General features: G+C 46.5%; 4 protein-coding genes across 6 annotated transcripts; 3 read left to right on the top strand and 1 right to left on the bottom strand.

Moving 5' to 3' along the window:
* Positions 1 to 186: 186 nt before the first annotated feature.
* On the top strand, positions 187 to 864 carry LOC122616679 (endoglucanase A). The gene has a single exon (XM_043792219.1). It carries the CDS (start codon positions 187 to 189, stop codon positions 862 to 864), a length of 678 nt encoding a protein of 225 aa, XP_043648154.1.
* A 619-nt stretch (positions 865 to 1,483) lies between these two features.
* Positions 1,484 to 7,945, top strand: LOC122616960 (protein bric-a-brac 2). Of its 3 annotated transcripts, none has more exons than XM_043792556.1 (5): positions 1,484 to 1,975; positions 4,198 to 4,342; positions 4,937 to 5,260; positions 5,527 to 6,584; positions 6,680 to 7,943. In XM_043792556.1, exons 2-5 carry the CDS (start codon positions 4,229 to 4,231, stop codon positions 7,131 to 7,133), a joined length of 1,950 nt encoding a protein of 649 aa, XP_043648491.1. In that variant the 5' UTR covers positions 1,484 to 1,975; positions 4,198 to 4,228; the 3' UTR covers positions 7,134 to 7,943. The 3 variants fall into 3 exon arrangements, with proteins under 3 accessions (XP_043648491.1, XP_043648493.1, XP_043648494.1); XM_043792558.1 differs by lacking the exon at positions 1,484 to 1,975 and adding an exon at positions 3,054 to 3,838; XM_043792559.1 differs by lacking the exon at positions 1,484 to 1,975 and having other exon boundaries at positions 4,284 to 4,342; positions 4,942 to 5,260; positions 6,680 to 7,945.
* A 67-nt stretch (positions 7,946 to 8,012) lies between these two features.
* On the bottom strand, positions 8,013 to 11,662 carry LOC122616961 (actin-interacting protein 1). Its single transcript, XM_043792560.1, has 7 exons — positions 11,508 to 11,662; positions 11,052 to 11,173; positions 10,322 to 10,412; positions 9,869 to 10,132; positions 8,755 to 9,809; positions 8,543 to 8,693; positions 8,013 to 8,475 (listed from the first exon to the last, which is right to left on the bottom strand). The coding sequence occupies exons 1-7, from the start codon at positions 11,539 to 11,541 to the stop codon at positions 8,366 to 8,368; spliced, it is 1,827 nt and encodes a 608-aa protein (XP_043648495.1). The 5' UTR covers positions 11,542 to 11,662; the 3' UTR covers positions 8,013 to 8,365.
* Positions 11,663 to 11,939: 277 nt separating this feature from the next.
* Positions 11,940 to 13,033, top strand: LOC122617361 (GPN-loop GTPase 2). Its single transcript, XM_043793202.1, has one exon. It carries the CDS (start codon positions 11,970 to 11,972, stop codon positions 12,891 to 12,893), a length of 924 nt encoding a protein of 307 aa, XP_043649137.1. The 5' UTR covers positions 11,940 to 11,969; the 3' UTR covers positions 12,894 to 13,033.
* The last annotated feature ends 4,229 nt before the right edge of the window (positions 13,034 to 17,262 follow it).

Genomic DNA, 17,262 nt, shown 5'->3' with positions numbered 1-17,262 from the left:
CAAAGTCATTGGACGACCTTGACATAATTATTGGTAGAGATAAAAATTGGCAACATGTCAATTGGTAAGATATCAACTACAAGAGTAACGATAAGAGATTCGCAGTCAAGGTCGAAAAATTGGCATAAAAAGGGAACGCCAGACCTCATCTCTATCAATAAAGTGAACCAACTGAACTGAACCACCATGCCATTTCAAGTATCTTGGCTCAGTCTGCTGACAGTTTTCCTGACAGGATCCCTAACTTCAATTGAAGCCGAAGTGTTCCCGCAGTGCGCGAATGCTCCGGTGGATACCTTTGTCATGGCCATCGAGGATTGCGCTTCGTACATCTATTGCAATGGAGAGGACTCCTTCCGAGACAGCTGCCCCGAGTCCACCTACTTTGACGACCGCACCCAGGAGTGTGCCTTTGATGATGAGGGTGTGTGCCTAAGGAACTCCGATTCAGTCCTCACCGAGGAGCTGCCCGATAAGCAGGCCACTGGTGAGGAGCAGGATGGCATCGATGGCACCACTCCCGTGCCAATAAATGCCTCTACCGGATCTTCAGATTCTTCCACTTTACAAGCTGATCCTGCAACACCCCCTGCAGAATCATTTCCCTCAGTGACTACGCCACCTACTACATCTCCTAAGCCATCCGCTCCATCTCCAACGCCTTCCTCTCCAGCTCAGGGCAGACCGCACTGCGACGCATCCGGAGACGGTGACCATCCTCATCCCCAGCGGTGCGAGTACTACTACAGGTGCCTAGGCGGCTATCTGACCATTGTGAGGTGTCCTTACAAATATGGCTGGGACTTTCCCACAAAGCAATGCAAGCCGCTCAGCGAGGCTCAGTGCTTCAGTTATAACTACTAGATTTCTATTTAGAAGTTCATACTTAAGATGATGCTTAAGTTTTGAAGATGATCAAAAATTAATAAATTATTTCCTATATACATTTAGTTTTCGTTCTTGAAACGTACATTGCAATCACATGTGCATTTTTGTGGTTAGTCAACAAGATATAGCTTAGAGGTATTGTGACTTTTAGCGTTTCTTTTTATGTAAGGACTAATCCTTGAGTGAAGGGCTTATATGTATACACATTGGGCTATTTACAGCCTCCAAGCTACGCGGCAGCTAACCCACATCGAGGTGCGCACAGATGACAATAATAAATAAGTATTTGTGGCATTTTAATGAATTGAAAAGTGCATAATGAAGGTGCTGGGTGCCCAATGGCCAACGGCGTCTCCATCTGGCGGTTCCATTTGTATTTGTCAGGCATAATTCACAAGTCCAACGCGCAGGTATATGAATTTATTTTCGGCCGGCAATTTTCGAACGGCGGCAACTGCTGTCGCCGCTTCCACATTTTATTGCAAATTAATAATGCACACGATCCCGCAACAGCAGCAGTTGCAGCCGCAACAGCAGCCGCTGCAGCAGAAGCAACAAATTCCTCCGCCTGTCGGCCAGTCGTGTCAATTGTGTCTAGAGGCGGAGTGGTCGCAGTTCCTGATTATTATGATGATGATGCTGCCCTCATGATGATTTGCCACTGGCAAATGTTTTGATTAACTAACTGCGGGGCAGCCAATTAATTTTTGGCCAAGAGGCTCTACACTGATCGCGAGTACAAAACCGCTGAGATTTCTCTTCGCTGCCCCGAGGCGGCCAGCTCATTAATTAAAGAACATGGAATCGGGCGACAAACGGATCTGCCCGACATGCTGAGAGCCAAATTCGAATCCGCTAAACAAATGGCAACAGCAGCAGCAGCAGCAGCAACAACATTTGGGCCAACAGCAACAGCAACACCAACAGCAGCAGCAGCAGCAGCAGTAGCAACAACAGCAACACGAGATAGAGGAAAATTGTCAAGAGATGGACATTCGAAAAATAGAAAATCTCCAACTAAACCGAAAGAATTGAAACATTTTCGGATTTTTTCATTTCAGATGCGAGCAGCAAACGGTTAACAAAGGTGCACGCTTGTCCCGTCGCGAAAAACGCGAAAGGGAAAATTCGTAATGGACGCGGGGAAAATGGAATGGCATTAGCAAAATATGTGTGAAAAAGCAAATAAATAAAATAAAACAAGAATGTGAAGGATTCCTCTAACGAGAGAACCCAGTGAAAATCTCAGAACCGAGTGATTAACTTATTCAAGTAAATTGTGTAATGCCGTTGAGAGATCAAAAGGGGATCTTCAATGCGAAAGATAGATAAATAACTGCGTGTCATAAAAAACACTACATAAAACATGAGTTGAGGGGAACATTTTATATCTGAAGATCGCCACGAGCATCCCATTAGCATAAAAGAAGTCGATTCGAGATCCTCAGCCATAAGGGTTAGCCATAGTGCTCTATTATTAGACTTCCCCAGGGGCAGATATGCTGGGCCACTGGATTATGCGTGATTCACAGCCACATATAGAGCGCTGATCGTGCGAATTCTATATTGAAATTCAAATACCTCTCGGAAAAAATAACAGCGTTGACATCAAATTTATGTGCGCCACATTTCATGGAACAAATGAAAGTTGAAGAACAATAACAAAGCCACCGCAGCGAAGGCTTAAGCATGATTTTATGTTCTACCTCCACCTCCCTCAGCATTCGCAACGAGGCGTATGAGTGATTATGTGTAAAATATTACGCATCAACGGAATAGCAAATCCAAATCGAAATGAAAACGATTGCGAGGTGCTTTGGAATGAATTGCCATGGATGACAAAAGGCAGGCACTTGGACAACAAATCAAAATAGACAGCATGGGTAGAGCGTTTAGCACAGATCTTTATTTTTTGGATGGCTATTTAAAACAACAGCCAGAGGACGGAGCAGGAGAAGGAGGTGGCGAGCTGAAAGGCTGAAAAACTAATTTCGGAAAATCAAGTAAAAACTGAGCGAAATACCAAAGAGTTACGGAAAAGAAGGCTGCCTGACTGTCACGACAACACTTTCTTGTGTGAACGAGCGCCAAAAAGGCCGCGCCCCTCCTCCTCCGACCCTCCATCTCGAGTCCCCACCCCCCAGCCCCCAGTCCCCAATCCCCAACCTCCATCCCCATCCCCATCCCTCAATCCCATAGCCAGGCATCCATTGTACCACATCAGGCAAGGCAAAGCACGGCAACCTCCACCATCCATCGTCTCTCAATAGAGAAATGCTTAGATGCGATTCTCAGTCCCATGTGCACACATAATGGAATGAAGAAAATTCCGTCGTCCAACAATTGCACGCTGGGCTAGCTAAAGTGCAAAGAAAACCAAAAGACTCGGACTTGTCACTTCGCTGCGGATTTGCATTGGTTTTTTGGGGGGCCTCCAATGGTCGGCGGTGCAGCAGCAGCGGCAACTGCATCAGCAGCAGCAGCATAGACCGAGAAATCCCCATAAAATCCCCCACATACCGACATACCCACCCCAGCTTCCTTGGACTAGCATCTTATAAATAGCCCTCGGACAAAAGTGTGAACCCACCGCCCGCCCGCCCAGTGCATCACATGCTATCCGAACAATGGAAATTGCCAAATATACAGTGTACCCAGAAACCCACAGCGGCACTGCGATCAGATCGCCCAGGCCAGGCCAGCCAAGGAAAACTTATTTTATTTAAATAAATTTCGTTTAATTGCCAGCAAAGAACACAAATAACACTGGCCGTGTCTGTGCGTCTCTGTGTGTGTCATTTTATTGTAATTCCGCCGATTCGTCAACTGGGCACTCACCGAAACGGCCGAGTAAATCGGCCCGTTGACTTGGTCATCAAAACTGAGGAGCACTCGGCAATCGGGATACCTTGGAGGAGCAGGCAGCAATCTAAAGATGGATCAGGCTGTCGTTAAGTCAAATTATGTCGTTTCCCGGTCCCCAATGACAAACCTCCGCCGCCCACAAGATAGCGTGTAACGCGTAACGGGGCGTATGAGTAATAAGCCAACTGCTACGATATTCGTATAATACGTATACGCCTCGTGGTGCAGACGCTCTTCTCGGCGGCCAAGGAGAGCAGACACGAAAAGTGTGTGTGACAAAACGCTCAATAAATAAACAAACCGAAATGCAAACAAACAAATTATGAGAAAGGAAAACAAAGATGCCAAGTGGGCTGGGACAAGGCGATTTGAATTTGTTTACCTCTCCGACATCCGACATCTTGCACATTCACTAATTGCATTCACCCCCTCCTCCCGTTGCAGCTTGTCCATGTGATCCAAACCCAGATGAATTATGGAACATGTAAATAGCACTAATGCCAGACAACCGCAGCATCATCATTTTGATCAGCAGCTGCAGCACAATGACAGCCAACAGCAGTTCTGCCTGCGATGGCACAACCATCAGGTGAGATCCTCCAAAACTAATCCATTTGAATTTTCATTTGGGTAGGGGGCTAAATTAAGTTCTATGACCAACATTACCTGATAAGTAAGAGCCATTAACGTGGACTGGACATCGTTCAGTGAAGCGAGCAGGCCAACAGCAAAATGTCGCCCATCTATATATAGGATCCATCTATCCAAACACATCCCCGTATACGTACAGATTCACACATCGTTTTCCGCATTTTCATATAGTGACAATTTTTGTTTTTCGGCCCAAAGGGTGAACTGTGGTGAAGGCGGGGCGGCGGTGAAACTAGCTGTCCAAAATAGCAAAAATGGAAATAGCCAAATGGACAACGAGCAGTGCGGAGGGGTGTGTTGAGTGTGTGTGTCACATAAATGAACAGATTCGTGCAATTGCCAAAATCCAAAGAATTTCCACAGAGCGTAAATCGAAAAGTTGGAAAGCAGCTGCAGCCAACCCCTGTCCCCAGTTCCACCACAGGCAGATCATCATGGGGCCCAGGAAATTGTATTTTTATGATCGTGTGACCCACTTATGAGCTCTTCTCACATACCCATCCCCATCTCCTATCCCTCTGATCCCTTCCAGACCAGTTTGCTGAGCACCCTGCCCATTCTGCTGGACCAATCCCATCTGACAGATGTCACCATTTCGGCCGAGGGACGCCAGCTGAAAGCCCATCGCGTGGTTCTGAGTGCCTGCAGCAGCTTTTTCATGGACATCTTCCGGGCTCTGGAGGCCAGTAACCACCCAGTCATCATCATACCCGGCGCCAGCTTCGGCGCCATCGTCTCGCTGCTCACCTTCATGTACTCCGGCGAGGTGAATGTCTACGAGGAGCAGATTCCGATGCTGCTCAACCTGGCCGAGACACTGGGCATCAAGGGACTGGCCGATGTCCAGAACAACAATGTGAGTACCTTAAGTGCAATATTAAGTTAGCTAACTTATCAGTTGTTCATTAACCTAATCTTTTAAGTGCTTTAAGCTGATTTTCCGAGCATGATTATAATAGCATGAATACAAACAATTAAGTACAATAATGTAGAATATAATATGTCATTTCTGTTTAAAATTATTGCCTAGAGACGCTTCTTAAGTTTAAGTTAATTAAATAGACTCTTCGTTTTCTTCTGAAACTTATGCGCCTTTCTTGATGATCTTCCAAATCTAAGCAGCTACCAAAAACGGCGAGAAGTGGAGGTGGCTCCTACATGGATACGGCGAACGAGAAGTCCTCTGAGTTTGAACGTCCCAGCACTCCCTCTCCCACGCCCACACCCACCCTCACGCCCTCCCACACGCCCACTCCCAGCCAACCTCTCCCCCTGCCCCAGCTGCCCAGTGCCGCACTGAACACCCCTCTGCTGGCCAACAAACTGGGATCGGTGAGCTCCAGTGGAATGGGCACCACGCCCCTGGAGAATCTCTTCAAGTCGCTGCAGTTCTATCCCAGCCTGCTGCCCCAACCACTAAACTTCTCGCAGACGGCGCTCAACAAGACCACTGAGCTGTTGGCCAAGTACCAGCAGCAGTGCCAGCTCTACCAGAGCGGCATGCAGGAGGATCAACTGGAGACGGATTGCTTCGGCTCCAAGAGGCTGAAGGGCGACAGTCCGCCGAAGGAGCTCAGGCGACTGGAGAAGAGCCTTGCAAAGAATCCCAAATTCTCATCGACGACCAACAGCAGCAGCAGCAGCAAGTCGCCGCAGGAATGCTCCATACCTAATCCCATTGTGGCCACTTCGCCAGTAACTCTCGCTCCCCCGACCATGGCCCACTTTTCGCCCCAGTTGCCGGTGGTCAAGTGCTCCTCGGCCAGTTACCCCAGCGCTCTCGGCCAAGGTCAACTCTACAGTAGCAAGCCACCACTCTACAGTGCAGCAGTCACGCCGACGGCCGCCCAGCAGGCGGCGCAGATGCACCACCACCCACAACCAGGGCCATCGCCCTACATCTCGGCCGAGGATCATGCCAAGCTGCAGCTCCACATCGAGCAGTACCAGCGGGAAGCGGCGGCAGCAGCGGCAGCGGCCGCCGGCGGAATGGCGCTGGTCAGCGCCAAGTCGGAGCCCAATCTGCTCTCGCTGAGCGCCGACCGCGACAAGTCGCTGGCCACCGCACCCATCAAGCCGCCGTCCAACTCGAAGCTCTATGCCACCTGTTTCATCTGCCACAAGCAGCTGAGCAACCAATACAACCTGCGCGTCCACCTCGAAACCCATCAGAATGTGCGGTACGTGGACAAGTTTTTAATGGCTATGAAACAATAGGAGTCACCTTTAGAACATCAAGTAAGCTTTTTACTTTACTACTTTTTGTTACCATCAGGTATGCCTGCAATGTGTGCTCCCATGTGTCCCGCAGCAAGGATGCCCTGCGCAAGCACGTTAGCTACCGACATCCTGGGGCGCCATCGCCATGTGAAAACGAGGCTCGCCGGAAGAGGGTCTCCAAGCTGGCAGCGACCACTGTGCCCACCTCGACACCCATGTCCATTACCGCCAGTCACACGGTTACCAGTGGCGATGTGGGTCCAGCTCCAGCGACCACAATTGGATGTTCGGGTCAGGAGGCAAGGAATCCGTACCTCTTCCTGCCCAATCAATTTCAGATGGCGGCTGCAGCAGCAGCCGTAGCGGTGGCCGAATCCTCGCCAGCTTCTGGCCAACCCTCGCTGGACTTGGCCCAGGAGGCGCCACCTGGGATTAAAAGTGAGCGGGAGCCTCCGGCGGCGAGCAACGGAGAGGCGACAGGTGTGGAGACGTCGGCGACAACCATCTGAGGATAATGTTTTTGATTATTTTTGATTTGTTCAACTCACCACACAAACACGCACACAGACACAAGGAGTACGCCCACCCAAGCACATGCATATTGTTGGGCACTGATGAGTGAGTGGAAAAAGGGCTGACCCCTGACCACAACTACAATACTGATCAAAAGTAGTGGAATCTGCTTCAATTTCAATATTTTCGAGGTATATTTTAAGGTCTTAGGCAAAAATTTAATCAGCAAGCCTAAATGAAACTCAATTCTTTTTGAAACCACTTGCGAAACCTTTCTAAATCTTAAATTGTAGCTTTGACTTTTGAAACAAAAAAAAGGGTTTTTACATCTACCCCAATCGAGTCCACTAAGTTTGATCGGATTTTGGAGAATGTCGGAGGGTCCCACTTCCACCACACACCCATGAAGTGCCCAACAGGAATATGCCATCTTTTAGTCCCACCAAAACCAACGTCTTAGACCCGGCTGTGATAATTAGCGCAATTCGTTTTTCGTCTTCTGCACACGAGCGCCTTTCTAGCTATCTTAATTTATGTACTTACGTTTAGCACAATTTACGTTTATTTTTTTTTTCTGAAACTTTAGCAACCTCCGAGGCTCTCAAACTGCAAGTTACAAACACAATCCTTTCGCTTTCACGCTCTCTCACAAGCACACGTCCACACACATTCTAGTAATCTAAGCCAAGTTTTTATAAATATTGTAATTATACACCTGAACACGCACACACACTTGCACACAAAAAGACAGGGTGAAGACCTACCAAACCAAAAAACACAAATTTCAACGAAATAAATGTTTAAGAAGCCAATGAAACTGTGCGTGTTTAGCTGATTCCCGATCGTAACCATGTGGAGAACAGAAAACGGCGAGCTATGCAAAAACTAGTATATTTCATTTCATAATACAATAATTTATGTACGCTGGCGTACTTTACATATCTTTGTGTTTCCTTTCGTAGTTCGTAGTTGCAGTAGTATAAAAACTTGATCGAAAAACACAGACGCAAATGATAGTGGGGCAAAATAGTTGGATATCCATGATATGATGATTAGCAAACACTTTTGGCTTAAAATTAAAGACATGACATGAGGTGCACGGGGTGCGGGCGGGGAAAAAGACATAAATAGCTAAATGTAAACTGTTGCACTTAAATGAAATGAAGCCAGGGCGCTGCTGGCTGCTCTCCCTGGATAAGTATAAAAATATGCTTCACGGCCGGGGCATTTAGATGCTTTCCACATGCCACACCTTGGTGTTGCAATCCTGTCCGGTGGAGATCACAGTGTTATTGTCCAGCCAGACTAACCGAGTGATTTGCGACTGCGGATGGGCATCTGGAGTGCATAGGAAACCATAAGTCAGACGTCGTTTAAAGCTTAAATCTCTTTTTAAAATACTCACTCTTGATGATAGTATGTTTGGCCGGATTAGCCAGGGACCAGATAATGATAGAAGTGTCCAGCGATCCACTAGCCACCAGCAGCGAGTTGGGCGACCAGGCCACCGTATTTACGCGAGCACTGTGGAAGCCCCACTCCTTGTTGTGTGCAGGCTATAAAAATACATTTAATTAGTAATGGGAATGAAAATAGGCAATTATGTTTCGTTAATACCTTGTACTCCTCCACTGAGTAGAGCACCACCTTGCGATGAGCATCGCAAGCCACCAGATACTTCAAGTCCGGGGAGTACGAAACATCCGTAACAGCTCCCAAGTGATCCAGCTCCACCTTGGGCTCCAATACTCCGCCCTTCAGGGTGTAGATGTGCAACTTTTGGTCATCACCTCCGACAGCCACGTCTAAGGTGTCTGCATTAACGGCAATCGAGCTGGCCTCGTACTTGATGGGCAGCGAAAAGATCTTCTTCTGGTCCTGCACAAGAGTCAACTCCTTAATGCAGGCTAGTGCAATGATGTTCTCGTTACGCAAAATAGCCAAGCCACGAGGCTGGCAGTTAAGCTTGACCACATAGTCCGTGTAGGAGTTACCCTCCACGCTGAACTGGCGAAGGCTGTCGTCGATGCCACAGGTGTAGACAAAGTCGCCCCAGGCGGCAATGCCGTTGATCTGGTTTCCGTGTCCAGTGCCCGTGATGCGATCGTTGGTGCCGCTGCCCGAATTCCAGTTGGTCACCACGCCATCGTGGCTACCCGTGTAGATGGTGCTGCGGTCATCGCTCAGTCCCAGTACGGTGATGGGCTTGTTGTGGCCCTTCACCACACGCAGCGGCTTCGAGGGATCCGCCACATTGAGGTAGGTGATCACGCCCGAGAGCGAGACGGTGATCAGGTTGTCTCCTTGCCACAGGCAGGACACCTGCTGGTCGTCCACAGTGGTGCCCATCACAAACTCGCTAACCAGCTCGCGCGACTCCACTGTCCAAAGACGACAGGTCTTGTCGCCAGAGCAGGTCAGCAGTTGGGTGCTGTCTGGTTTCCAGGCCAATGCGTAAACGCCGCCCTTGTGGGCAGGAGAGCCAAATTCGCCCACCAATTCAGAGCTGGTGCCATCGTACAGGAAGACTTTGCCATCAAAGCCGGCCGAGGCAAAGAACTTGCCATCGGGCGAATAGCGAACAGCCTGGACGAAGCGGGAGTGATCCTGCTTGGTCATCTTGAACTTGAACGGGGGTCCTTCGAACACAGCAATAGTATTGTCTTCGCTGCCTGTAATAACAAGAGTAGGTGTAAGTTTATGGCACTTCGGGTCTATTATGTGAACTCACCCGTAACAATGCGGAATGGCCTGGCTGGCCGGAAGTCCGCCGAGTTGATTGACTTGGACTGGCCGCTGATCTCGCCCACAGAGGTGCCGGTTTCAGACATGAAGACATGGCCGAAACGCTCGCGTCCCTCGCCGACAGCCACGATGCGCTGGTTGTCTGGCGACCAGCCTATGTCCTTGATTGGTCCTGCAATGGGCTGGAACTCATTCTTAAGCAGGTGCTCTTTGTTGACCGTGTCCCAAATGCGAATCTTGCCGGAGGCGTCTGGTGAAAGAAGTTGAAAGCCAAATAAATAACATTGCTCGAGTCGAAACCGCAGATAAGATAAAGAAACCGCTCCAAATAGGGAAATGCTAATCATTGGCCATGGCGTGACTCATGGTGGTCACGATTTTTATGCTCTGTTGCCCCAAGCCGGGTGCTCCAAGTGTGAAATTGCTGGGCGAGACTTACCGCCAGATGCAATGTAGAATCCGCTGGGCGAGTACTTGGCCACGTTCACTGCACACGAGTGCTCCGTGTAGACATCAGCGATGGCTGGATTCTATGTCGCAGAAGAAAGGGAAAAGAATACATACATATTTTAGAGACACTTTTAGCAAATTAATGGTAAATGGTTTTGGGATTCTTATAATACAATATTTGTTTTGAATTTGATATTTACTTATCTTTCTCCAGCACTAAAATACCTTATTGTGGAAGATTCCACTCAATCTTTTAGGCATTGAAGAAAACAAGTGGCGGGATAATCGGGACAAAAGATAAAGAAACTTGGGAATATTTTGAATTTATACAGATTCAATGGGTGAAAGATAGGCCTTCACATATGTATGTATGTAGCTGCCATGAAGAATCACTTTGACCAGATGAAAACATCATAATGATGATGCGTGGGCGGCAAACAAGAAACTCATCTATGTGCCAGTCTGTGTGGCATGGGTATGGGTGATTTTGCCGGTTGGCCTGTGGAATGGGAATCTGTGTTTTGCGCCTTATGTACGTACAATATGTACATATATATAAATAAATATAGAACAGCTGCCCGAAAGCCAGAAAGCCAGAAAGCACACACAAACTGCCAACCGAAACTGCAGCCTGTCCAAAAATAAAACACCATTTGGATGAAAATGCCATGGATTTATGGCAGGAGCGGAGCAGCAGGCTGCAGCGTATATCAGCTTACCTCGATGTTCCGGATGATCACAGAGTTTCCATTGGTGTACAGGAAGTTCTTCCCCTTGGGATCGGCACCCAAAACGATGGGCTGGCCGCGTTGGGTGCGCGGCAGAGTTGCGTAGATGTTTTCTGCAATAAAGCGATTATTTCGATTAGAAATGCGCGACTGTGACTGAGATAAGACCGGCGAAATTGGAGTGGGTGAAAATTAGGGTGCGGCTTCGTTTTTGGGGAGCGAACGGGAATGGGGTCGCTCCAACTGCTCCTCCCCCGCCCCTCGACTGCTTACAAAGGTCTTTCATATGCAGCTATGCCCATTTATGGGCATAATCACGGCGCTTCCGGCGATTGCTTTCTGCTTTTACCGTTTTTCGCCTGTTGACTCATCCCCTTCTCTACGAGTCACATTCGCATTCGGATCGGATTCATGACTGCGGTTTATCTCTGTGGGATTCCAACTCACTGTTTTCGTACGCCGGTGGTTGGGGTTGAGCCATTGTGGTGATTCTCGGTGTTCCTGAAGCGTTTACTTATTAGTGCGAAATTCCGCGGATAAATGAAAACACCAAACTCAAGTTTGCCGACTTATAGTGGTGGACAAAGATCGATGTTGTCTCATCGTCGTCATCGATATTCTATTGCCAGGGCTTCATCGCTTATTCATCTCTAACTGCGAATTGAACGAAACGAAAAATTGTATTTTTAAACTGTTACCATTTCATTAAAAATGTTGTTTTCTGTGTGTTACAATAAAAGTATCTGTATTAGAGAAACGAAACGGTCGATATTATTTTATAAAATTTTATTTCTTGAGATTATTTAAAAACAAAAATATCGAAAAATCGATAGATGGCGCCAAATAAATCAATCGTTATCTATAGTGCCCCACCTCTACCATTGTTTATGTTTTTCATTTTTCGCAACAATGATGCAAAGATTTCCAACGCAGGCGACCGTGGAGAATCCACGTTATGGACAGCTGATCATAGGACCTCCTGGTTCTGGGAAAACCACGTATTGCGCCGAGGCCCTTAAATTCTATCGCGAACTGGGCCGTCAGGTGGGCGTGGTGAACCTGGATCCAGCCAACGAAAACATGTCCTACGAACCGGTGCTCAGTGTGATGGAGCTAATCACTGTGGAGGATTGCATGGAGCACCTTAAGCTCGGACCAAATGGAGCTTTGATGCACTGCGCCGAGTATCTGGCCGATCATCTGGAGGATTGGCTGTTGCCGGCACTGCGCAAACTGGGCGCCACCCACAACTACTTCCTATTTGACTGTCCCGGGCAAATTGAGCTATATACCCATCACACCGCCATGGCACGAGTTTTCGAGCGCTTGGAGCGTGAGAGATATAGCCTGGTCACCGTTAACCTCATAGATTCGCACTACTGCTCGGAGCCAGCCAAATTCATTGCCACTTTGCTGATGGCTTTGAACACCATGTTGCGGATGAGTCTACCCCACGTTAATGTGCTTTCCAAGGCCGATCTGCTAAAGAAACACGAGACCAAGTTGCACTTCAATGTAGACTTCTATACGGACGTCCTGGACCTCAAGTATCTGCTGGACAAACTGGACGACGATCCCGCCATGCGCAAGTACCACAAGCTGAATGCAGCCATCTGCTCCATGGTGGAAGATTACGCCCTTGTCTCATTCCAACTGCTGGACGTCTTCAGCACGGACAGCATGCTCCGCTTGCGCAATCACATTGACAAGGCTAATGGATACGTCTACAAGGCAGGAGAGGAGCAGACTGTCAACTCACTACTAGCCTGCGCCGTGGGTGCGGAATCTGAGGCCGCTCGCATGGAGCATGATGTCCAGCCCTATATGGAATAAAAGCACTTGGAGTATCAATGAATAGCCTGTGATAAGACTGCCTGCAAAGGAAAACATGCGTTTGATAAATATAAATAAGCAGCCAAGTGCTTTATATGTAGCTCTAGATTTTAGCATTCATATTATTTATTAAAAGGTTTGCTAAATTCTGAAATCAGTTTTTTGCCAGCAACATATTTTTAAGGGGAAATAACCTTTTAAAGTAAACATTGAAATTCACAAGCAGGATCCTCACTTGGTGATCGACCAAAGGGAAGGCACTAAGAGACGCCTACTTTTGAACTTGGTAAGATTGAAACCAGCACTAGAGGGCGCTGCCGACGTTGAAAATTATGTAAGATGTATGTAAGGTTTTACAGAATATAATAATTTTACAGGATTGAATTAAGAATTTTTAAATTGAGGGAAATAAAACGGGACAAAAATACAAAAAAAAATTCTTTTTTATATAGTTTTTTGGGCTTGTGTTGACTTATTTACAAAAAAAAAATTATTTATGGTGAATATTGTGTTTATATAAATGATGTTTTTGAAATATCCTTTTCTAATCCAAAAACACTTAATTATCAATTAACAATTAGTTAGCAATTAATTTTATATGACCAGGTATATAAGTCTGACAGATCTCATCAAATGCTTCTATGTTTTTCAGTAAACTTAGCCTTTAATCAAACAGTGCATATAACTCCTTGGCGACCTTTTTATAATACAAAAACCAAAAGAAGTTCAGCTGGAGTTCAGCTGGAAAAGGATCTGCATCTGAACCCTTTACTTTGATTTACCTAAAAGCAAAGTCCTCGTTAACATAAATAAAAATTAATTAAGTCCGAGGCGCGTTGTTTTGCGAGATAAGAGCTGGAACGACCGGTGAACATCTCGTGGCAAGCTGCAAATTGTGGCACGTGCACCGCAAAACGGGATCGCTATAGACTCCTATACCACGTCCACGTCCAAGTCGTGAGCACTCGGGGGCTCCGTCTTGCAGGCACGGGCAGACGAGTCGGGATATAAAAAAGCACCAGGAGTCGCCTACTTTTAAGCCGACTCATGGGTACCCTATTATTTAGGGTAGGCCTTTATTTGATTAAGTGAAAAGTTCTTGATTGGGAATTCTGCAAGTTATTCCTATTACTCTTGCTTTTTAATGCAAGTGGAAACTTTTAATGGTCTCTTTCTTGATCTTACTTATAGATTTTGAAATCAGTAGTAATACTTTTAACAACTTAAAGATTGAAGATGGTTTTAGATTTGTTAAACATTCAAAGAAACATTCTTTAAGGACAAGTCTTGAAAGATACATTGGAATATTATAAAGATATTCCAAATGATCCGATGCATAGACCCTCTTCCTTAGCTGGTGGCTTCTTTTTGTAGGGCATAAGAAAACAGCGGCAAAAACGAAAACAGTTATTAAATGCAGCAGGCTCTTGTCAGATTGCAGCAGGCTGGCTGCCAATTCCCCAGTCCCCATTCCCGATTGCCCATCCCCACTCCCCAATCCGCAATCCCCTAAAGCCTCGATCCCCTTGACCGCAAGCCAAATTAAAATAAACGAAAGTGGTTTCGTCCCAGGACGAAGTGAGTGGGGCTCGGATTCGTTTTGGCTTTGCGATTTGTGTAAAGCAACGGGCTGCGGTTTCTTGTTTTTTGTATTTTTGTTTTTTTTTTTTGGCACACGCTCTGCAGGATAATTCGTCGCGTCCTCAAAAGCCGTAAGTGCGATCCCCATCGATGTAAGCGCGTCAGGCTAAACAGTGTAGCGACCTGGCTTGTAAGAGCGCTATTGGGTTTTGCTTTCCAGGCCAGGCCAGTCCTGGCAACGATTGCGGTCAGAAGACGCGCGTCCTGTTCCCAAAAAGCAGGAGCACACCAGCAGCGGCGGTCGGGGGAAAAATGTGCCAGCTAAGCAACCGGAAAAAAGTAAAGGAGTTTCGGCACTGGGGGCACAGGACTAGGAGATGACCTAGAAAACATGATCTACGCACGGAACTATAAAGAAATATCCTTCAACTAGCTAATCAACTAAAATACATACATAGTTGTTTACTTCGATAGAACCCATTTGACTTTATCAATTCCTATGTTATATAAATGTATCAAACATTTTCGAATTACAATGTTTCTATCTCGATAGAAAACTGGAGGCCACATATAATTCCTTATCACTCCCCTCAAGCCTTGCTATACCCATCATACCCCACCAATACCCTGGGCGCCCCATTCCCTATTATTACACGGTATAAATGCCTAAAAAAGAGCCCAAGTCAAGTGGGCATCTAGATACTCGTGGAATTCCACCTAGGGAGAATCGAACTCGACGAGGGAATACACGATACTTGATTGATCTTTTTACATATTCGAGTGAGAGGGGAGAGGGATATGTATGGGCAGATTGGCGGCCCATGTGGAGGATAGGAAGTGAGCCGATCCGAAACTCCGATCGTAGGTAGGCCGGGTATCCTGCGTATCCTGCGTCAGTTGTGCTGAAGCCGCAGCAAGAGCAGTAAAAATGCCATATGCTGCACTTGAAGCGCAGGCAGCAACCAGCAGCCAGCAAGCAAAGGCATTGGGCAAATCATTAACTTAAGGTTAACGGTTGCCCCTGCTGCATTGTCTTCATCCCCGAAACAAAAAGCGGAACCAAATGCTCAATCTTGACCGGAACTGTAATTTGATCGAACCCGCGCACAGATATTAGATACGATAAGATCTTCCATCTCACAAGCAGCAGCAGCAGCTTTTTCTTGTCGAAAATTATAAACTAAGCTCCACTAGATCGAGATTCTCCAAAGGAACCTCTCGGGTTATTCACCCGACCGATCGTATGACGATCGCCCAACAGTTGCACATTTCTGGGTCCTTTTTCGTTTTTTCCCTGGCTGTTGCTCATTTTGCTTTTCTTTTGCCTTCCCTCAGAGCTGCCTGCCTACCTTGTACCTGAGTTCCTGAATCGCCTTTCGGGTTCTGGATTCGGGATCGGGGCGCGTGCCTGCTGTCGTCGTCGACTTCGCTGGGTTTTAAGTCCTCAGGTTCGGTGTATCTGTGTATTTGTATCTGTGTATCTGTATCTGCAGCGAGCACATGACGCTGCTCACCTCTGTTTTGGCCCTCTGCGCTCTGCCGTTGAGTTTTCTGGCTTAAACTGTAATTCGGGCCGCTGCTTATGCAAATATTTTGATCTTATGCCGAGACGAGAACAGTTGGAAATCAACAGGATGGGCAAGTAGTAAAAAAGCTTGAAGAGCAGATCGGGGAGGTTTTTGTTTCGGAAAAATAAAACTCTTTACTGCAGGGATACCCGATTTTGTGCACGGTATTTGGAAAATAAGTTATACAAGTCTGGAGTAATAAAGTTTATTTCGTGGATGCTTAGATAAACTGAGTGATGCTTTTCTGATCAACTGTTTCAAACCCATAAACCTACTTTATTGTATGCAATTTAACTTCGAATTTGATTTCATCAATAATTTAAAATTAAAAACGATCTTTTGACTACTACAACTAATGGTCTTTGAAGGTAGAGATTTTTTGCGCTTATTAAAGGATTATCTGGACTTGAACTTCTAAGCCTTTTCTATTTGTGGCTTTGGCGATTCGGGAAGCAAACTCATAAATCATCTCCAGCATCTCCCCCCTGCTCAAGTTGGTTACCATCGTTCATGGGAGACGCGTTGACACTTATGAATTGCTTGGCAATTTAAGCGACAAGACACCCACTACCACTCCAAAAAAACACAATAAGAATTTGCACCGAGATTAAAAATACGAGATTAGTAAGGATTACTATTCAATTAGTACAAAAATAAAGAATATACAAAAAGCATAGAGAAGTCCTTAAGAACACATAATATTGAATTAGATGACCTGAAAAACTCCAAGTACCTTTTTTGTATTTTTGGGAAAGGTGTCTGGTTTATGATATATAGTTTATCTTAGCAAGCAAAAGAAAAAAGGTGCCTGCAGAAATTTGCAAGGAAGCGTAAGTTACTTATTTGAAATCCTATTTTAATGTGTGTTTTCCCATAGCTTTTCCATACTTGGTCATTAGTTTTTCAAGTGTAATGTCAGCACCACACGTAGCATTCGCGGACGACAATTTACACCGGGGGACAGGCTGGAAGCCAGGCTACTGAGATGCGGCTGGCGCCGACTTTTCGCCTTGAATGGGTCGCTAAATCAAGCAATTATGAGGGCCTTTGTCGCAACCACATACGCAAGTACCAAAGGCTCCAAAGTACCAAAACATATGCAAATCAGCCGACCCACCGAACGACCAGTCGAGAGATGAAAGAGCTTGTGGCTAGCTGGCGCAGATAAAGGGAAATCTGTTCAGGGCCAATGAATTGATTTTCCTGCGCCCATAGCCATT

Source organism: Drosophila teissieri, chromosome 3L (genome assembly GCF_016746235.2).
Source record: "Drosophila teissieri strain GT53w chromosome 3L, Prin_Dtei_1.1, whole genome shotgun sequence".
Lineage (NCBI taxonomy): Eukaryota > Metazoa > Arthropoda > Insecta > Diptera > Drosophilidae > Drosophila > Drosophila teissieri.
Note: the sequence above shows the minus strand (reverse complement) of the source record. Positions and strands in the feature narration are given on the sequence as shown.